The following is a 20,555-nucleotide window of genomic DNA, read 5'->3' as shown; positions in this document are numbered from 1 at the left end:
TCATGTTGCAAATTGCTGCATTTCACAAGTTTAGATTCTAAAAAGAAATAAGTAATAGGTTTTGGACTTTGCAGTCTGTGTTGATAATTGAAGCAAGGTACTGTTGTGTGCAACCAAGACTTCAGATGTGTAGTCACAAAAGTGCTAAGTAATCCACAGCTAGCATCTTTTTCACATATTCACGGTCATCCTGTTTTAAGGTGCTCTCTTCCAGCTTTCCAGAAATCCTCAAACTCTCTGAAGTGATCCAATGTCAACGTAAGGGGCAACTTGCAGAGGAAGAAATGAAATCTGTATCATTTTCAGAGAGCACTGAGAGGAGCAATAAAGCAAGCATCATTAAGTAGGGGAAAAAATAATTGGCAGCAGGAGAGCTGTCTACCACATTCCAAATCACATCCTGTAGAGGAGATAAAGGGGCAAAACTGCTGATAGTTCACACTGCAAAGCTTCCCTCTGAAGTCTTCTTGAGTATGTTGCAAGTCATTGTGTGTAATTCATTCTGGTTTGGTCCTTTATAAAGTAGAAGTATCTATTTTAAAAAATGTGTTATTACGAAGATTAAATACCATTGTCAGGAACTGCTTAGCACAAGGTACTGTCTTTTGCCTGTTTGGGTGCCTGTAAGGGGACGCTGCGCTCTGTCAGCCCAGAGAATGCTATTCTGAGCGTGTGTTGGGACAAGTGCTGCCACTGAAGATTTGTCCTCCCTGTCCTTCTCCTTGCAGCTCAGTTTGAGGTTTTCTGAAGAGGCCATCTCTGCTGCACACCTTCCTGAAGGCTTTGATTCATGAGACTATCAGGCCTGTTCAGGTCATTATTTAAGTTTGTGCTTAAGTCCTACTGACATTAGGAGATGTGCTCTAAACCCATTAAACTTTGCTGTTAGGAAACTAAATAGAAATGTGTCCAGATCTCTGCAGCTGGAAAAAGCACTTAACCTCTTTATACACTGAATACTTCCTGGCTCATTCATGCCAGCATCACTTACGTGTTGCCTTACATTCTGAAGAGCAGCTTGTGCTCCCAGTATCTTGTCTGCTCTTTTCCAATTACATCACTTGCTCTACAAAAAAGGTATTGCTGCCATATGTCCTTATACCATCGCAACCGTAACTGCTTGAGTAGGAAGGGATTTTCAGACACGCTGGGGTTTTTTTTTTGAATTGGCCTCAGAGCACACCAGCACCCATCCCAGCCCTTTTCCATCTTTTAAGTTAATTATACACATATGTTCACTACAACACTCTGAGCATTTTGCAAGTTCAGCAGAGAGATGTGTCCTAGAAACCTTGTGTATACAGTCTTTTTGGTTTTGAAGTTTTAATTTGGTGCAAGGAAACACCTTAAATGGAATAATGAAAGAAGTCATTAATACATAAACTTTGCATGTTCCTTACTGGGTGCTTTTTTTAAAAAAAAGAAAAATCACTTACTACGTTCCAATTATTTGACTATTGTGTTCTATTCTTATAAGAAAAGCACTTTGCCTCCCATATTGTCCTTGTACACATGAATCACATTTACTCAGGCATTTCCAAACACTTCCTGCCAGGCATGAAAAAAGATTTTCCATTTTTCATGGAAAGCATGAAAAATACAATTATGAAGGAAACTTTCTCTTGCCTCAATAAGCAAAGTAATGTCTGTCACATTGCTAAAAATCATTGCAGTTCCATGTGCATCTTCTGTTGAGATTCGTCTGAGAGACCAGGTTCAGGCAGCTCTGTAGTGACGTTCGATGTACCAGGTAGAGCTGGTCAGCAATTAACCCATATATGTCGTTAAAATAGGGGAGACCTATTGTAGCATTCAGTTGCTGAGATGTTGGAGAGAAGGATGGGCTGGGGTAGGTACCTAGCCAAGGGGGCACCATGTCCCGAAGGTAATCTTCGTGAGGTGAGGCTGCCGTGTGCTCTAGGTATGCCAGTCCCTGAGATTTCCCAGTGCAAGAAGTCTCAACTGCATAATTTGTGTATATATTTCTTGTCGCATGATATGACAGATTTGGAAAGTCTGTGAAACTTAAATGACTGGAAGCATGGGTGTGAGTCCAACCTCTGTCAGACGTTGGTAAGAGCAGTAACTGCTGCCTCTTCTAGAGTATTGGTCCATATCCTAATCTGGATATAGGCAAAAACTTCACTGCCTTCAAGAATATCGAGATTTGTCTTGATGTATATATGTGTGTTTTGTATACTTATCCGGTGCTTACCTGAAGGTATGTATATGTAAAAAATGATGGTAGAATGTAAAAATGAAAATCAAAAATACTGAAATAACAAGTTCCTTCTTATGACATGTATATAAAAATGTATATTTAGACAATTTCACTGTTCTTTTAATCCAGATTGATTTCTCCTTGGACTGTTTTGGGGTCATTCCTACATACCCTAATGGGCTATATATTTAAGCAGCATAGAATGTAGCACCACCTGCATTTATTATTCCTGCTTTTAAATAGCCCACTTCATGTAAAAAAGGCAATCTAAAGATATTTTTTGCTGCTCAATTAGTAGAGCAGTGAATTTAATGAAATAAAATTAGAAACATGGTGGTTTTGTGTATCTCTAATCTTGGAAAAAAGATCCCAAATCATAAAATATGCCAAATGCAAAATTCGCTGCTTTTATACATATGAACATTATGGGGTTTAGGTAAGAGGACAACGCATAGGAAGTAAAATACTGATGCAACACAACTTCATCACACCAAGATTTCTTGGGATTTTGGCTTTTTTTTTTTTTTAGCTCCCAACTTCTAGTTATTTATCATGAAAAGATGTTCTTCCCTAAAGACTTTACAAGTGTTAAAAATTTGAACATTACCTCAAATCAGTTTAAAGAATCCATCAGCTTTTGAAATGTTGTGTTTAGACTTTTTGTGCGTCTGTTGAATTGGTATTGAATTCATCATGTTTAATTTAGGTATTTGATGAAGTGAAATGCTAGCTAGTCTGTGTGAATAGAAAAGGAAAAGCCTTGCTCACTTAATGCAATTTAAATTTAAATTGTTTGTATTCAGAAGGCAGATATATCCAGGTTTTCTTTCCTTTTTTTTTTTTTTAATACAGCAAAACATATGTTGACTATACCAGGGAGCAGTAAAGCAAAGGAAAGTAGGGTCATGTTTGGTAAAATTTAAAGACCTACATTTCAAAATAGGACATTCTGGAGCTGTGCTGCATGTACAGTCATATTCCAGCTGCTTGTCTTTAAGGATGGAAGTGGGATTTTGTTGTTCTGAGTCATATGATGGTACATGAACTTTCCAATGAGAGAGCCACACTGAGGCGGTACTGACAGTTGGGCAGAGGTCTGTTTTACATTGGAGGTCATATTGGGCAGTCTGTACCTAGTAGAGTGAGTAGAAAGCACAGTTTGGGTATTTTATTTCCTGTTGTGTCTAACATAATAGCTAAGGAAACTCCTTGATATATAGAGAATATATCAACTTGTAATTTTTTTGGATGTTACTCTGTGCATGTAGAGTTTGGGGAATTCTTTTTTTCTTCAGGGTATCTCTGATCTAAAAAAAAAATGCATTAGTCTTGACGAGTTCTTAATGGTTGATCTGCTAATTCTGAATGTAACTATAAATTCTTATAGACTTGTGACTTGTAAGTAATACAGAATTATAGATTGAATTCTTACAGGCTTTTAGGCATAAGGCATGTAGACTTCGGTGTGGCACAGAGGCACTATTGTGTCTCCTTTGTCATTAGGTTGTTCTCCTTGAGTTTACTGTATGTTTATTGAGCTTTCTGAAATCCATCTAAGTGATCTAGCAGGATTTGCAAAGTCCATTGAGCACAGCTTTCGTTTTACTCTGTATGCTTTCTTCTACAGCAGTAGGTATATATGTCTATATATGCAGGAAAGCTGTTGTATTTATTTGCACTAGTCCACTCAAATGATTTTATTATCAAATAACTTAATAATTTACAGAATTTATTAACCCTGGGTTTTAGGAATCCATAACCAATACAGTGAATTTTATAAATGCTTAATTAAAATATTTGGCAGTGTAATATTGTCCTGCATGCATTTATGTTGTTTGCATATATGTCTGCATCACCTAGGTATGATCTTACTAGTCTTTTGCTTAGAACCCAGGAAGGTGGCTGAGATCCATGGGATTGTCCCAACAAACTTTCTGATGCTCACTTTAACTAGTTCAAGATAGTGCTTTCCCAGCTAAAAGGATCCATTCTTGATATATTTTCCTGATAAACACACCTCATTTCCCTTTGTGGTTTTTAGCCAAACTTTTAAGTTTCACTCATTGTGGTCAATTTTCTGTAACCATGTCTGGTCTCCTGTCCATGTAAACATCAATGTTGTGGTCTGCTTTTTTTTTTTAATTGTATGCACTGTAACAAGATGTTCTTGATCAAAGATGCTCAATAAATTAATGTGTGCTGTAATCTTATGTGTTAAAGGTGCTAAATGGGTCCTGAGAGCTGCTATAAAAATTAAATGGAAGAGCATTATAAATCCTTAAAGCAGTTGTGCTGTGCATTGGTCTGCCCTGTTGTTTGACACTAGGATCTTAAAAGTGCTCTTTTCCCCTTATATGAGATTTATGCATATTTAAAATCATTATCTGCTTTGTTTTTTTGGGGTGTTACAACAGGTTTGGAATTAGCCGTAGATCCCCTGCTTCCATTGACAGGCAGAACACGCAATCAGATACGGGTGGTAGCGGCAAATCCACACCCAGCTGGCAAAGAAGTGAGGATAGTATCGCTGACCAGATGGGTAGGTAATTAATTCTTTACAGTGAGCAAGTGGTGCTAACCACGAGGTGACTTTGGCAATACCTCTCCACGCAGAGAGAGAACCCTCTTAAGAACTGTGTTTTCAGTGTCTTTGAAAGTTAACCTTGTTGATCAGGAGGAATAATTAGGTCTGGAGCATGTACTAGCTTCTGCGGGCTGTTTCATTGAGACCTATGAGTATCACCTGAGGAAGAACTGATTTCAGTTCATTTGATTGTGGGACTAAATCTACCTTAATGCTGTTACTCTGAAACACTCTGTCCTTCTAGAAGCAGTGGGTAGACACGCTTATTAATTTGTCTTGCTGTTGAGGACTTGTTTGACCTCACTTACTCTCCCGAGTGGCTTGGCTTACTTTAATTTTTGCTTAGTTTGTCTAAAGCACTTGTGATGCTCCCTTTCAAACGGTGCTGTATAAATGCAAATTGATTGTTTGATCATCGAAGCTATAAAAATACCATGTACAAAATGGAAGAAAATGCAATTAAAGTTTAAATAGTGAAGTAAATCTTGGTAGGCTTGGTAATCGCCTTCCACCAGTGTATACATTTTCATTGCACTTGGTAATTAAGCTGTCAGCTGGGGGAACATATTAACTACATAAAACAGCTGGGTACTGAGAATTTGTATTGTTAAGCCTTTATTTGAAGTTTTTGCACATAGACCTTTTGCTGCAGCTAAGGCTTGACTTGAATGGATACCAATGAGATTTTGACACCAATGGAAATGTCCTGTCTACAAACAGCATTGATCCAACATGATGACCATGGTCAAGATTGATAGATTGTTTTTTTCTAACTTTGTTACCATAGATTAAACAATTCCATACTTTTTCTGTTCCACACATAGCTTTTGTTCTATATAAATGGACTTGTGTTGAGCACAGAATAAGGTTCAGTGAGATCAGCAGGAGTTTAGGGCAAATGCCAACCTCGGGTTCTGGAGATGTACGTTGTTCACATACCTTCACAACCTCAGTGAGCTGTGCCTTGTTGTTGAAGCCATCTGTCAGTCCCTCCCTCACAACTCCCCCCATACTTCTCACTAAAAAGCTGTGATTGTACTGATCTGCAGTTCTCATTTTGTAGAACAATTTTTAATCGCATATGTTTTGATACTGTGATGGTAATGACGCATGTAAAACTGATCTTTTGCTCAGCGTTACTTTTGCAGACCAACATTTGGGTGTTGGTGCTGGCACTGAGTGGAGCTGCCAGCAGGTTCTGTTCTACAGTGTCAGGTGTCACCATATTGGCAAAATAAATAAGGCCAAAAAGAACAGGAAAAATTGTGTGGTAGAAGAGGTGGCTCCGGCATTTGGCAAAGACTGAGAAATGCATATTGACATTTAATCCCTGTATGTTATCTCTTGTGTATTGTCCTGCATCCGTAGAGTTGCAGTTGGAAGCTGCATCTCTGACTGGAGACTTTATTTCCAGTCTGGTGAATCTAGGTGAAAGTTTGGTTTATGACAAATAAGCACATTTCCACTTGGGATAATCTGTCTCAAGGTAAATAAGGCATTAGGTGCGGTGAATCCACCCACTCACTCCTTCCTGGCCTGTTCTTAGCTACAAAAGACCTTTGTTCTTCGTGCTTCAGCACTGCTTGCTACCACTTACCAGGGTGAATCAAGTTTGATTTCTTTTTTTTTTAATACATATTTAAAATAAAACTTTTAACTTTGTTTTTAACAAAAAATAGTTGTGCTGCATATCGAGATGAACAAACTGTAGCTGTGGGGGGGAAAAGCACTGCTAATTCCCATGGGTGCTGTTAAATACTTGATGCTCATAAGCACATATTCTACTTAAAGGCAGCATTTTTAGAAGTGCAGAATATTGCATAACCACAGGAGAGAAAATACAGATAAAAAGTTACAACTAAGAAAGACCCTCTTTAAAATACTGACCTTGTGGTCTGAGAAGGCAGTTACCTGCCTGAAGGGCTGTCTGAATACCCTCTAGACCGCCATAGTTATCTCCTTGGAAAAAATAAGCTTAATTGGAAAAGAGCACTCCTACGAGTGTCCACGTAAGATGAATGATTTGAATTCTGTCCACTTTTGTCTAGTTTAATTTAGTAAGTATTCCTTTCTTTTGTAAATCTATGCAGTTTCCACATTCACAGCCATCAGTTTTTAAGGAATATTGCGATTTCAACAGATTTTTGCTGTCTCTTCAATTAGAAAATATTTAACTCACCTGAACTTTGACAAGAAATGTGTGTAGTAGTTGTACTGGAGAAAATGTGTTCATTTGAAGTGATCACTGTAGATTTTTGCTATTGTCCTGCCTTGCGTAAATACAGTTTAAGGAAATGTGGATCTTCGGATTTTTTAATGTCTTGTCCACAGGCAATGTGCATATAAAGAAACAATGTTGATACACTGTGAAAATTAATATTCTGCTGTTTTAATGCTTTGATACAGTGCTGTTGGACAACAGGGGCATGGTACCATTCTGGTTGTTCTAACAAAAGCTAGGATGGTGGCTGCTGGGTTTTCATGGAGTCTTACTGATTTGCGCCAGGCAGGAATGGGGTCTCACTTATTCACCTGTGTTTTGTCACAGTATGTTTGGGTTTGGTTTTTTAATTTGGAATGAATTTCATATTAGGTATCCAAAGTTTTTAACTAATGGTAGTATTGGAAAAATTGCAGTGTAAAATTAGATTATGCATTTTCTTAGTTTGTTGCACTGCTTACGCTCCTTAGTACATCGTTGTGTGCTGTATTGCAGAACCAACATGCCATCTCCCAGCAGTATCAAAAGTACTGCCATCTTTCAGAGAAAGCCCCAGTGGAAGACTGATGAGACAGGATCCTGTGGTTCATTTGTCTCCAAATAAGCAGGGTCATGTAAGTTACCATAAAAAAGGAATTACTTAACGTTTTGCTCTTGCTCTACAAGCTCTTGATACCAAAAGTGGTGTTCAAAGTTATATTTAGAGTGACAGTTAAAACAAGAAAGAGAAAAAAAATCCTCAAGCCCTGTACCCTCTTAGAACATGGGGAAACAGTAGAGCAGACCTGTTGTTTCCTGAACCCTACAGAAGCTAAGCACAGCTTACTGAAATACTTAGTAGTTGCCAGTCGAACAGCAACTTCTTGTCTGTTATCTTGCGATAAGTAGAGAATTTGTGAGAGTTTGCAAAGCTATTCCTAGCCCTCACATGTGAGACTTAAAGCTTACTAATATATTTTAGAATGCAACACTCAAAGCTGCTTCTTTGAAACAGAACAGTGATCTTGCTTTTGGTTTTGTATTTTCTCCACTTTCCTCACCTAGTGTAACTGTTACTTCTTTTCCATAATCTGCCTTGCACTCAGTTGGAAGACGTTGTCTGAAAGGTCTGCTGGAATCCTAGTGAAAAAAATCTTTCTTGTTTTATTTGTGTTTAGTGTCTAAATGGTAAATCCTGCCTTTCTGTCTCTGCAGAGTTAGATATTTACACCTTTTTGGAAACTGTAACTTCCTGATTTACATACAGAGAGACAGATAAATGCAGTAGTGTTCATAAACTTAAAATATCTTGAAAATTATTTAAGTGGTTAGACTCAAAAAAAAACACCCACTCTCTAAATTTTAAATTACCCAATAAGCTGTATCATTTAGTGTGTTTGTTTATTTGTACCATCAGCTAAAATATGGAGTTGTGTTGTGTGATTATACTGAAAGTATTAGTTGCATTTATTTAGGTGTTTATTACTTGCTCCTGCTCACCAGCATTCTTCTTTCAGTAGAATTGGCTTTTAGGTTATTAATTCATAACAACATGTCTTTATTATTAAAAAAAAACCCCAACAAACAAAACCTAACAAAACAAAAAAAAAAACCACCAACACCACCACACCTGTCTTCATATTCTTAGGAGCACAAACTAGTTTTTGTATTTAGATTGACCTGTTTTTCCATGAGATGTATTTGACCGTATAATGGTGTAATACATAACTCATTAGCTTGTGTGCGAAGTGTAGTACTGGAATTATTAATGCTTGCATTCTTCTTATTTAATCATTGTTAAAGTAAATCTTTATTATGTAGACAGATGGAGGGGGAGTGATGCAGTTACTAATGAAGAGCAGTAACTTTAATTGGAAATAACTAGGAGTCCAGATCAACTCCACAGTCCTTCTGTTTTTCTGTCAATTCTTGCTTTAGTATAACAAGAATTGTGGATGCTGAAATTTCTTGCTCTCTGTATACATTCATTCTCTATTTTACCTCTTTTCCAGTGAAAACAGAAACAGTATCTACTCTTTTATATTTGTCTGGGATCTTTCCCCTTGCCTGTTAGCCAAAACTCCAAGGGTAGACAAATAGAAGTGGCTCTAAGTCTGCTTTCCATGCCTTCCCTTATTCCTGGGCCATCTGGTCACCAAACAAGTTCCGTTGCCTACTGAAAAACTGCTTCAGTTCTGATTATATAGATGGTCAGAAGGTAGATACATTCTGTAGATGGAAACTAAAATTAAGGCATTCAGCTGGATATAAATACCCCAAAGGCAGGTGAGCTACTAAGCAACGATGGGTGTATGGCAAGAAATTCTTCCTGTAATGGTATATTCCATCAATGCCCACTATGGAATTGAGGACTGAATGTCCTCCATGTTTCTTCATAACAGCTGGCTGTAACCAAGGACAGAACGCACAAACCAGCCAGACACTGGCATGCCCTGATGGGACAACCTCAAAGCATTGCATTAAAGCTTCCTTTCTTCCAATTTTGCCTTTTGGAAAACAATTTCAGATTAGTTAAATGGCATTTCAGTGATCATTTGCAAAAGACACACCTGCTCAGGAGGAAATACACCCTACTACAAAAGGGTAGGAAGAGCAGTGGTTATTTTGCCCTACTTTAACCCTTTGATAGGCAATTGGATTATTAAAATAACACCTGCACTTTCTGTGGATTAGTTATTTTTCATGGTCTAAAATATCGGAGTCTTAAAATTAGATATTTTTAATTTTAGTAGTTATAAATCAATCCAAAGTCTACACAGCTCAGCCAATGTCATTGGATTGGACTGGGCTGAGCAGAACTCTGCTTGAAAGGAAACAGTGTAAATATAGTATTTTTGGACGCAATACGAACAACTCTGTCTTTCCCTGAATAGTTAAGCCATGGCTTCCAAATCCGTATGAAAGCTTTTTATGTGCACCCAGAACAGCACATGCATTGTGTTGGAATGAAATTTTTAGAGTTTATTAGTCTCCTCCATGTATCTATCCATAAATACCTCAAGGTAGAATAGCTCCTGTTGTGCAGTGGTGACTTTTTTGTAACCGTTTATTTCCTCCTCCTGTTTACTGCCATAATTCTGAAATAAACTTACAACCGTGGTTTTTTGGGGATTGTTGTTTCTTTTGTAGTCTGACAGCCACTACTCCAGCCATTCCAGCAGCAATACCCTCTCCAGCAATGCCTCCAGTGCTCACAGTGATGAGAAATGGTATGACAGTGGAGAGCGCACTGAATCAGAGCTGAACAGCTACAACTACCTTCAAGGGACTTCAGCTGATAGTGGCATAGACACCACCTCCTACGGACCTAGCCATGGCAGCACTGCCTCCCTGGGAGCAGCAACATCTCCCCGTACAGGGCTAACAAAGGAGAAGGTGGCACCACTGTGGCATAGCTCCAGCGAAGTGGTCTCCATTGCAGACAGGACATTAGAAAAAGAGAGCCACATGGACCGAAAGACCGAGTCTTCACTGAGTCTGGATATTCACAGCAAGAGTCAACCAGCCTCCAGTCCTCTAACGAGGGAGAACAGTGCTTACAGTCTTAGTGATGCTGTCTCGCATACAAGGTAATTTTCACCTCTTATGAGATTGACCCCCTCCACACTCATTTTCCCATTCTCACTCTCTAACTTATCAAAAGTGAGAAGTGGATGTTGGAGAAAGGTTTCTACTTATGTTAACCAGTGTTTTGAAAGATCTCACTGTGCAGAATGCCTGAAAATTAACACTGCCTTTAGTCTTCGCATCTGCTATGCTTGTAACACTGAAGAATGTCTTTGAGAGCGTATTCCATACTGCTGCTACTAAACTAACATAAGACAGACACCTGTCTGATGTGTTCATAAGGAATATCTTGTGACAACTGCAGTTCATATGTGGATCAGAAAGGAGATCAGTCCATTTTATTAATGAACGGTTTAATATGGAGTTCTTTTTTAGTCTTGCAAGTACACATTTCATATGTTTTGCACTTTTTTCCCAGTCTTTTTTGTTTTGACATCTGCTTGCAAGTCAGTATGATCAATACTGAGAGCAAGTTGCTTGGGGGTGCTAGCATGTAGATTTTAATCTCGTTCTGCTGCAAGGTTGTGGGTATGACACATTAGTCACCTTCCCTCTCTCCCTCAGTTTTGCCACTTGTAAAATCGGCAATATGAAGTACATGTATAATGTGCTTGAAAACCTCAGATGGAAGATACCCACTTTACAAGTTAATCTGAGCTGCCAAAGACAGCTGGTCTCTACTTTGGACCGTTTTCCTAACCCACTTCCCAAGAAGTATTCAGTGTGCTTTTTGAAAAATACTCATATTGTGTCATACTATCAACAAGGAAGAAAACACAGGTCTTTGAAGGAAGATGTGTGATCATCATAATTTCTTGGCCTTGTGGAGCCCGACTGTTGTACTTTTATTCTTAAGGCACCTCTGTTTTGAGTGTGCAGCTAAAATACCTGCAGACTGGAAGTCTGAAGTGGTTTTTGCTAATAATTTTGAGCAAAGCTACATTTATGCAAGGCTAGATGTTTATCAGACAGTTAACAACTCATACAGTAGCTGCAAGTAGGGGGTTGTCATAGAGACTGTGTTGTAGTGGATGGTCTCCATGTACTTTCTCATGGTAATTTTGACTAAGTCATCTATTAATGGTAGTCCTGCTCTGGTTTGCTGGTTCTCTTGGTTGGCCATTTTTGGCATTAAAGCTCATACTCAGTTGGTATAAGTCCCACCCAAGTCTTTAAGACCTGTTCTCAGTAGCACGCATGCATGAAGGACTTGAGCAAGTCTGTAAAAAACATTATGCGGGGGAATTTACTTAGATTTTGGGCAGTGTTAGCATGTGCCCCTTTCATGAAGGTAAAAAATTATATGGTGGTTATCTAGTTTTATACTTTTTATTTTAAGACAAATGTGTTACATGCATTTTTTTTTAACGTTCATCAGAGTTTACCACATACCCTGTGGCACTTGTCTGAATGTAACTAGCAGTAGCATCAAATGTGAGATTCTTACACAAAATGCTGATTGTAATAAAGTTGTCAGTAGTGTTTCCATTTGGAAGGATTTTTTTCAGAAGCGACTCAAGCTTGGAAGACTTACATGTAACTCTTGGAAGCCTTACTGTAAAAGCATGCCTAATGGGAGTGACATCTTAGTACATCTGAGGTTCTGGTTTCCTCTTCTCTGAGCACCAAACAGGATTAGTTCAATAGAAAAGCCGAGAAAATTCAATAAAATTAAATACATCTTCGCAGGGCAGGCATGCCCTGACAGCGCTCATCTTTGTCTTCCATGGATTTACTTTGCAACTTGATTACAAAACCTAAGTCTAGGATGTTGTCTCATTATTTATTATATGATAGCATTGTGTCTCCAAACATGGTATTTTCACTGGTTGATTTGGATTAATTTACATGATGTTTCTCTGATGATACTGAAATGGTTCTCTGCATGTTTTTTGGGGGCTGTTGCTGAAGTTTCCAGATAAAAGTTCCCTAGACTTTATGCTAAAGAAAACAGTTGGGGTTTTTTCTTCAGTTTCATTTAAAAATCAAATGTTAAAAATGCAGCTCTTCACAAAGAGGAATAGTAGCAATTCGTAGAACACATGGGGCATGTGTAGTTGAGAAGTACTGCAATCCTTGCACCCACATTGTTTATTTTGGTGGAGAAAAAAAAAGACTTGACTTGTGTTCCTTCTTTATTATTTCTTATTTGTGAAGACTAGTGCATGTGTTTGATGCCTCACAATAAAGCAAAGGCAGAGTCTGGGCTAAAAAGCTTCCGTTTTGTTTCTCACGGCGTCCTCGGTTGGTGGTTGCACACTGAACCGCGGTGCTGACCTGAAGAAGCCCTGGGTCCGGCTGCTTGCTCCTCACCCTCCCGTCGCTCCATCCGTGGAGGCTCGGGGCTGGAGGCTTGTTAAACTGGCACTTCCAAAATGTAGCCACAGCCGCCTGCTTCAAGGAGGTGAAGGAAGGGAGACTAAAGGATGATTCTGAGCAGGCTACTTTTTGTGAGAAATGAACAGCTTAATTAGTGTGTTCATCGGTTTCTAAATTGTTACCCTTTCTTGCTTCTCGCTTTTCACCTTTTGCCTGTGGATGCCAGAATGTCTGTGATGTCTTTAGAGTCAGGTTTCTGAGCAAGAAGAGGAGGAATTTGGCCCTAAAAAGGACTCAGCGACAAAAGAAAAGAAAACAACCACAAATCAGAGTGTTTGTGTCTGTAGAAGACAGGCGCGATAATTAGTGTTCAGATCATTTGATGGTGCATAAAAGAACTTGTACCTGAGAATTGGTGGCAAAATGTAAATTATAGTGATTAACTTTTACAGCAGAGCTTCTGGCTGGGTTTTATTTTTCTTCTCCACCCCCATTCCCAAAGTCCTTCCTGATGATTGTGCAGATTTCTCATTGCATCCCAGGAGAATTGCATTATGTAGGCCAGTAATTATACAGAATCATTATAGCTGAATGTCATTAAATGAAGCCATATGCGCTGATGGCATGAATTCCCTAGGAAAAAAATAAAATCAAACTTCCATTTCCATCTAAACTATATGTTTTTTTACGGTCCCCTTACCAAAACTAAAAGGCAAATAGTGGCTTTTTCAAATCAGGTACCTTTTTCATTACTTCTAATAATTTTTAAGATACTCTGAAATATTATTTAATGATTGTAAATGCTTTTTTGAATGCCTTATCTGCAATTCTTGCAGATTGTCGTGTAATATTTTGATTTTTCCTTAATTTAATCCTTGATGCCTCAGTTACTGAGGTGGGGGACCAACAGTGGCTATCTTTGTGTTCTGACAATACACAGGACTGAATTTCTTCCATTTATAATCAAGCTGGTCCTGGTGTCTGTTGCAGTATGAGGAATCCTCTGCATGCTTCCTGGGGTCCAGCACTCTTAATCTCTTCCTGTCACTGCCATAGTGTTCCAGCTGCGACTTATTATTCTAGAGTTTATCCAAAGCCTTTTGCTTTCCGAATATGCTCTCAGTTAAGAAGTGAGAGTCTCTATCTGTCAGCATTTTTTTTCCTGTTGCCCTGCCGGTGTTTACTTGTAGGGTGAGACGCTTCAGTCATATCCACAGATCTGTGCATAGTTCCTGAAGCAGAATATCCTCCCAAAATACTATATTGTAAAACCACAGCTCAAAATACACAATACACTTTAAAGAAAAGTGTATTTAAAACTGTATGCTAATTTTCTTGCTTATTTGCCAGGCTACTCTTGGCATCTATTATATGATACGTATTATAATAAATATTAAAGTAATAATACTTAAAATACACAATGTGTATATACATTATGATATATAATAAAATATTATAATTATTTTATTATATACACATATGCATTTTATATATAAATTTTACATAGAGCATACTGAATGTAATTTTTTACTCTCTTTGCCTAGTAATATTAAGCATCACGTTACTAGCCCATCTAGGAGTTGCTACTGGTTTTTATCAAGAAATGTTTTCTCACATCTAGCAGTTCCTTGAAAACTACCTGATGGATTAAAGAATCCTGAAATGTGATCAGTATTTCCCTTTTCCTACACTGAAGCAAAAGACCTCTCCACTTCTTGAGTGTATTTAGAAGCGGGTAAAAGTAAAAATAAAAAGTAGCTCCATACGTTTTCTTTAAAGATGTGCATCTTCCTCACATCTTGGCAGTTTAATTTTGCGGTGGTGATGCCTCACAGATGGGCTGGTTTACTCAGCATGTGTAGGAGTTGTCTTTCAATATTGGAAAAGAAGACGGGGGAATGAGGAGAAATTTACTGCCTCTCCCCTCTGCTCTTATTTTTCTCTGCTTTCTTGCTATAAATTATGTTTACTTATATCTGTTACTAATACGAAGGTTGTATCGTGCAGTGCCAGATATACAGGCTTGATGGACAGGAAAATCTCTTCCTATATTTTCCCAATCTGCCATCTTTTATATAGGGCTTTCATATGTACAGATGGAGGGAAGAAAAAAACATAATTTAGAAAAACCTGTATTACTGTCATTTGACTTGCATACGTATGGAAAGATGCATCTTGCCCCTGATATGAGGGACTTTGCAGCCCCCCCCCATGTATATTAGATGGAAGCATGGGCTGCAGCAGCCGGTGCTGTTGGACGTGGGAAGACTACAGTCCACTCAGACTCCTCATTAAATCCACAGCACTTAACTGTTGGGACTCATGGTGCTTAAGCTGAGCTGTATGAAAATGAAACATAGTTGAATTTTTTTAGACTCCATGTGTTGTCAATGGAGAGAGGAGAAAGTCCAAAAGCATTAATTCTCCCTGTGTATCTGAGACACCTAATCTAAGATGAGGAGAGTCACCTCTTAGGGCTGTTTCTCCACTGATTACAGCAAGAGCCAAAGAAATGGCATAGATTAGGTGACTGACTTCTATAAGGCTAAGTGTAGGTGAGATTATTTTCCCAGATGGCAACATAAATTTAACCTTAAATTCTTTTTTCTGTTTCAGTATGAGAAAGAGATGTGAAAGTGCATTGTTTTACCAAGATATGAAATGAGTGGTGAAGAATTTTCTGTTAAGCTAAGAAAGAAGAGATTATTCAGTGAATTTATTCAGCGTTCCAGCTAATTTTTATTTCTCAGTCAGAAACTGTTCTTTACCATGGGTCCATCTGTTTCAAATTCCTTTCTTGCAGTGTTGGATACAGAGATGAAAATGTGGCTAAGTTGTGTAGAGAGCTGATAGAAAACTGGTCTCCAAATATATAACACTATTTCAGTACTAAGGCTGTACAGAAAGTTTCCTGTAACTGTACGTAGAAATGCCTGACCTTTTAAGGTTGTTATAGTAAATATTGTCTTAACCCTTCGTGCTCCTGATATTGTGCAAGTTGCATCAGATTTGAATATCAGCATAACTAAAGAGTAGCTCCCATCTAAAGCTCCACCCCTTCCAACAATAAGCTGCAGTTGGTCATTACAGCTCTCTTTTTCTACCTAGACAAATTGTGATATATGTTAGAGACCTGCTTGAACTTCTCAGTTTGAGTCCTCTTTTTTGCGAATGATAACTGCTTTTCAGGCAAAATCCAGGAAGCCCTCTTTTGAAAGATGCATGGGTTTCTTCTTTGGTTTGTTGTAGGATTTTAAAGAGATGTTTCCTGTTGGTTAAGTTCGTTCAAAATATGTCTTCTTCCACAGCCAGGAATTTCAGCAAAGAATTGGGCTTGGGTTCTTTTTTGCTAATTCAACTACAATTTCTAGTATTAATTTTAAGCTGCCTAATGACCGTGAACCCTTGGTTTCCCACCTGTGAAGGGGAATGAGAGGACAGTGGTATATTGCATTCTTAGAGGTTGCTTATAAAATTTTTCATTACTGTGTGAGATGTTTTTAATGAAACATTGGTGGGAGGCCCTTAAGAAGAGCGAACTGGTTTTGCTACTCTGCCCACTATTGATAAGGTTAACATCTTGTGCCCAGAGTTCTGCTTTAAAAATAGTTTTAAAAGGTGCATATATACACATTTGAGGGAAATTTTCTTTGTTATGTTTTTCTCCTAGTACCATGAGCTCACGACACTCTGCCAGCCCGGTTGTTTTCACCAGTGCCAGAAGCTCACCTAAAGAAGAGCTTCATTCTGCTACTTCTCCGCAGCTCGCACCTTCTTTCTCCTCCTCCTCTTCCTCCTCATCTGGTCCTAGGACTTTCTACCCTCGCCAGGGTGCTACTAGCAAGTATCTGATCGGATGGAAAAAGCCAGAAGGGACAATAAACTCAGTGGGGTTTATGGATTCAAGAAAGTAAGACTGTTTTTTGGTTATCTTGTTTGGTTATTTGCTTTAATTGTAAAGAAGCACTGAGATCAGTGACACTGCTCTGTATAGAAGAGCTCAAGACTATTTAATAGAATGCCTAGTCTTCTGTAGAACTTAAATCTCTAATCTAAAGTTCTGGAGTTAGGCTTAAATATTTGATAGTAAGCTAATCTCACCCCTGTTAACTTGTATAAGATTTTTTTAATCATCTCTAGAGCGCTGTATGGATTTCATTCCTATTAAAGCTTATCTTTCCTTGGGACCTCTTAAGGGTGACTCAAAATGCTATTTTAGCAAATATTAAGAATCCTCTTAATGTAGAACCTGAGTTTTCCTTAAGCCTCTCATCCATGTAGTAGTACCACGCATGCCTGCATTAGGTCTGTGGCACTCCGTGTTGCCTTGTTAAGATTGCTGCCAGTATCTGGTCTAACCCAGATCTCTCTGTGTTACAACATGCAACCATCTCTTTTGGAAGAGAAATTGAGAAGCAACTTACTAGTGAAAATAGTGATCCTTTAAGTCTAGTATGACTTGGAAAGCAAGTGGTTCAAAAAGTTCAAAGTAATTTATTCAACCCTTTTGACTTTTATAGGATCAAGCACAGTATCCCTAGATGATACCAATAACTGGATGTCAAAAGGAGATGGTGAAACTTTGTGATAACTGCATTATTAAAAGCCAGTTAAAAGATTAAAGAAAATTAGTGATTTGCTGCTTTTGGAGTCATTGTTGACATCTATATTTTTTAGGTTTTTACAGAATACACGTTATTTTAATAGATTCAGTCCCTTATTGGGAAAATGTATTACAATACCCTTTAAGTGTGTTGCTAGTTGATGTTTTTAAACAAGTTTATTGTTTCACCAGGTATTAATTAAGATGAGGCTCCTCGCTGTATTAGCGAAACTCCTTCCCTCCTCTGTGCCTCCTACCTAGGTTCTTTCTTTGAAAACCTTGAGGGTGTTATAATTCTTGTTTCATTCATACCTCCTGCCCCAGGGCTTTGAGACCTGAATGTGTCTGTTCCATTTCATTTAAGACGTCACCAGAGTGATGGCAATGAAATGGCCCACCCTCGGCTGCGTGCTTCAGCAAGAGATCTACGAGCATCACCGAAACGAGCATCCAAGTCCACTGTTGAAGAAGAGCTGAAGAAATTGATAGATCTTGATAGCCCAACACCTGAATCCCAGAAGAATTTTAAGGTATGGTAGAGAGACAGTCTGTCATCTGGCCATTGCTTGTCACAGTTAAGTGAAATCTGAGAATACTTGAAGGTATTTGATACGTTATTGAAGGTACGCACAGGTCCTCTTCTGATCCAAGTCATACTTCTGTTGTTACAAAAGAGAAATGTGTAAAGTTACACTGTATAAGAATTTGATGATTCAGTTCATTGCTGCTGAGGCATATCAACTAACACAGCAAATGCTTCACAATTTGGAAAAAGATAAGCTCTTAAGATTTCTGTGTAGAAAATGCCTAGTGCTTCCAAAGCATTCAGAGCTGAAGGTTTCATTCGTACAGAGCTTACTCGGTTGGACTTTGCACTGGACTCGGGAGTTTCTCAGATAGGATCTTTTCTGTTCTCCTCTGTAACAGGAAAATAAAATAAAATGCAAGGCATTCCCTGAATTCTCATCACAGACAGAAGATCATCCATTTGTCATAGACTCATCTACTACAGAAATACATTTGGGGACCACTTTCATTATTACAGTCACTGCAATATTATTACAGTTTTGTGTGCAAACTTTGAGACTAGTATGCCAAATTGCAAAGAACGTTTAGGACTGCTGGCTCATGGAAAGTCCTGTAGTGTTGTCTTATGCATTGAATTGTTCTTCTCTGATTGCATCACGAGACAGTGACTTCTTGGACTGTATTGAAACTCCTTGCAAAAAGCACGCTTTTATGCCTCTCTAATTCTGTTACTGCACAAGGACCAAGAATACACCCGAAACTTAATCAAATATTTATACAGAATAAATAGTTAGAAACATTTCCTGATGTATTTTCAAATGTGTATAATAACACAAAAGTGCATGTATTAATTTTTAAAATCCATCATTTGAAGAGAACGTCTTCATTTCTACAGTCTCCATGTACAGTCAGTGCTTAACAGCTCAGGCTCATCACCTAGAGCCCAAATGGTTTCCACAGCAACCCTGCAGAAGAGAGAGCTGCAGCTTCCTTCTTGGCTTGAAAAAACCCAAAATCCTTATTAAAACTTGCAAGTGCTAGGTTCCATACACAGATTATTTCAGATGTTACCTTTGAGGATGGAGGAAAAAAAACCAATTTACCAATGGCAAGATATCTTTTTCTTAGGTTTGTGGTAGTTCTGAGGGGAGTGAGACATGAGCAGTGCAGGCATCTCCAGTTGGTTGTTTTGAGCAAGGGGATTGTTCTCATTCAAAGAAATTCTGCTTAAAGAGGTGACCTGGAGACCAGGAAAAGTGTGTATGTTCCCAAGTTTGTTGTTTTTCTGCTTTGAGGTTAGTGAATCTTACCCTGGTCTTTATTTCCTGGTGACTGTAACAAGTATGTTAATGCAGGTTATATTTTTGATAAATTTCAGCAAGTTAATAACATTCTATCACACCAATAAATTAAGTCTTTTCCATTTTAAAAGCGTAACTGTCATTTCTGCCCACTGCATGTTTTATATTTCATCTTACAAAAAAGTTGCTCTTACAGCATAAAATCTTTTTGAACAGTGTAAAAATTAAAAAAAAAAGACAAGAAAAAGAATGACAATGCCCTTCATTAGTTCACTGCACAAAGACCAAAAATCCTTCTCCTTCCTGTCTGTTGGCTGCCAGAGGTTTTGTTTGCTAGTAGAATTTGTTCTAGGCTCTGATTTTGTGTCTTGTCTATCTTCTTCTTATCTTACCAGCCTTCTTTATCTCCTTACCTGCTACTTACGCATTGTATCTTCTCAGCCAAGTCACCCTTCTTTTTCTCTTCCCTCTGCTCTATTACCAGAAGGTATTTCCTACTCATGGGGCATCTGTTCTGACTCCAGCAGATGTTCATATCTCTGCAACCTTTTAATCTCAACATCTGATACTAACTGCTGGTTCCAGCTCCTAATGCTTTAACATGAAGTGAACTATACCAGCCTTGACTAAATTCTTTCTTTTCCTTTGCCGCTTCAGGACAAGTACTGGGAGATTTCACTGGATCATAACATGAAACTGCTTGAGCTTTTAAATTTCAGAACAAAAAAGCAGCTTGATCCTCAGTGTAACATACTGACAAGTGTGTACCAGAAGTTGTCATTTCTGTAGTGTTCACTGTATATGCAAGGTTCAGACTGTGAACATGAATGGGCATATCCCGAGGGAGGCAATGCCGAAGGGAGAATTTGACATAATAAAAAGTTGGCATGGGACAAGGCTTCTCTTTCCTTCTTTGTCTTTCGATGGTAGCAGGCTTTTGGAAGTAATCTTAATTGTTTCTGATCCTTAATCATAAAACCAAAACATGCAGCAGTCTTTTAATATTAAAATTCCTAACGTTTTGGCAAAAAAAAAAAAAAATCTGGCAGATTGTCTTCCACTGTACACTACCAATAGACCCTCCTCTATGCTCTTCTCCCACCGTGTAGCGTGGGATATTGATCACAGGAATAGAGTACTGTGTGTTTAAACTTTTTTTTCTCTTTGAGAAGAGAGAACTATTTTTATGTGCAGATGAGCAACTCTTCATA

At 38.3% G+C, this 20,555-nt stretch overlaps 1 protein-coding gene across 2 annotated transcripts in view; it reads left to right on the top strand.

Annotated features, from left to right (window-relative positions):
* The window catches only part of SIPA1L1 (signal-induced proliferation-associated 1 like 1), a 77,492-nt gene that overhangs the window by 47,165 nt on the left and 9,772 nt on the right, over positions 1-20,555 (top strand). For both annotated transcript variants that reach the window (XM_010294292.1, XM_010294291.1), the window contains exons 11-15: positions 4,636-4,760; positions 7,522-7,640; positions 10,156-10,595; positions 16,583-16,822; positions 17,880-18,045. In XM_010294292.1, the coding sequence (XP_010292594.1) occupies positions 4,636-4,760; positions 7,522-7,640; positions 10,156-10,595; positions 16,583-16,822; positions 17,880-18,045 (1,090 nt within the window). The remainder of the gene's footprint in view (positions 1-4,635; positions 4,761-7,521; positions 7,641-10,155; positions 10,596-16,582; positions 16,823-17,879; positions 18,046-20,555) is intronic.

The sequence above is a fragment of the Phaethon lepturus genome, unplaced genomic scaffold (genome assembly GCF_000687285.1).
Source record: "Phaethon lepturus isolate BGI_N335 unplaced genomic scaffold, ASM68728v1 scaffold2249, whole genome shotgun sequence".
Lineage (NCBI taxonomy): Eukaryota > Metazoa > Chordata > Aves > Phaethontiformes > Phaethontidae > Phaethon > Phaethon lepturus.
The sequence above is the reverse complement of the archived record's forward strand: the minus strand, read 5'-3'. Positions and strand labels throughout refer to the sequence as shown.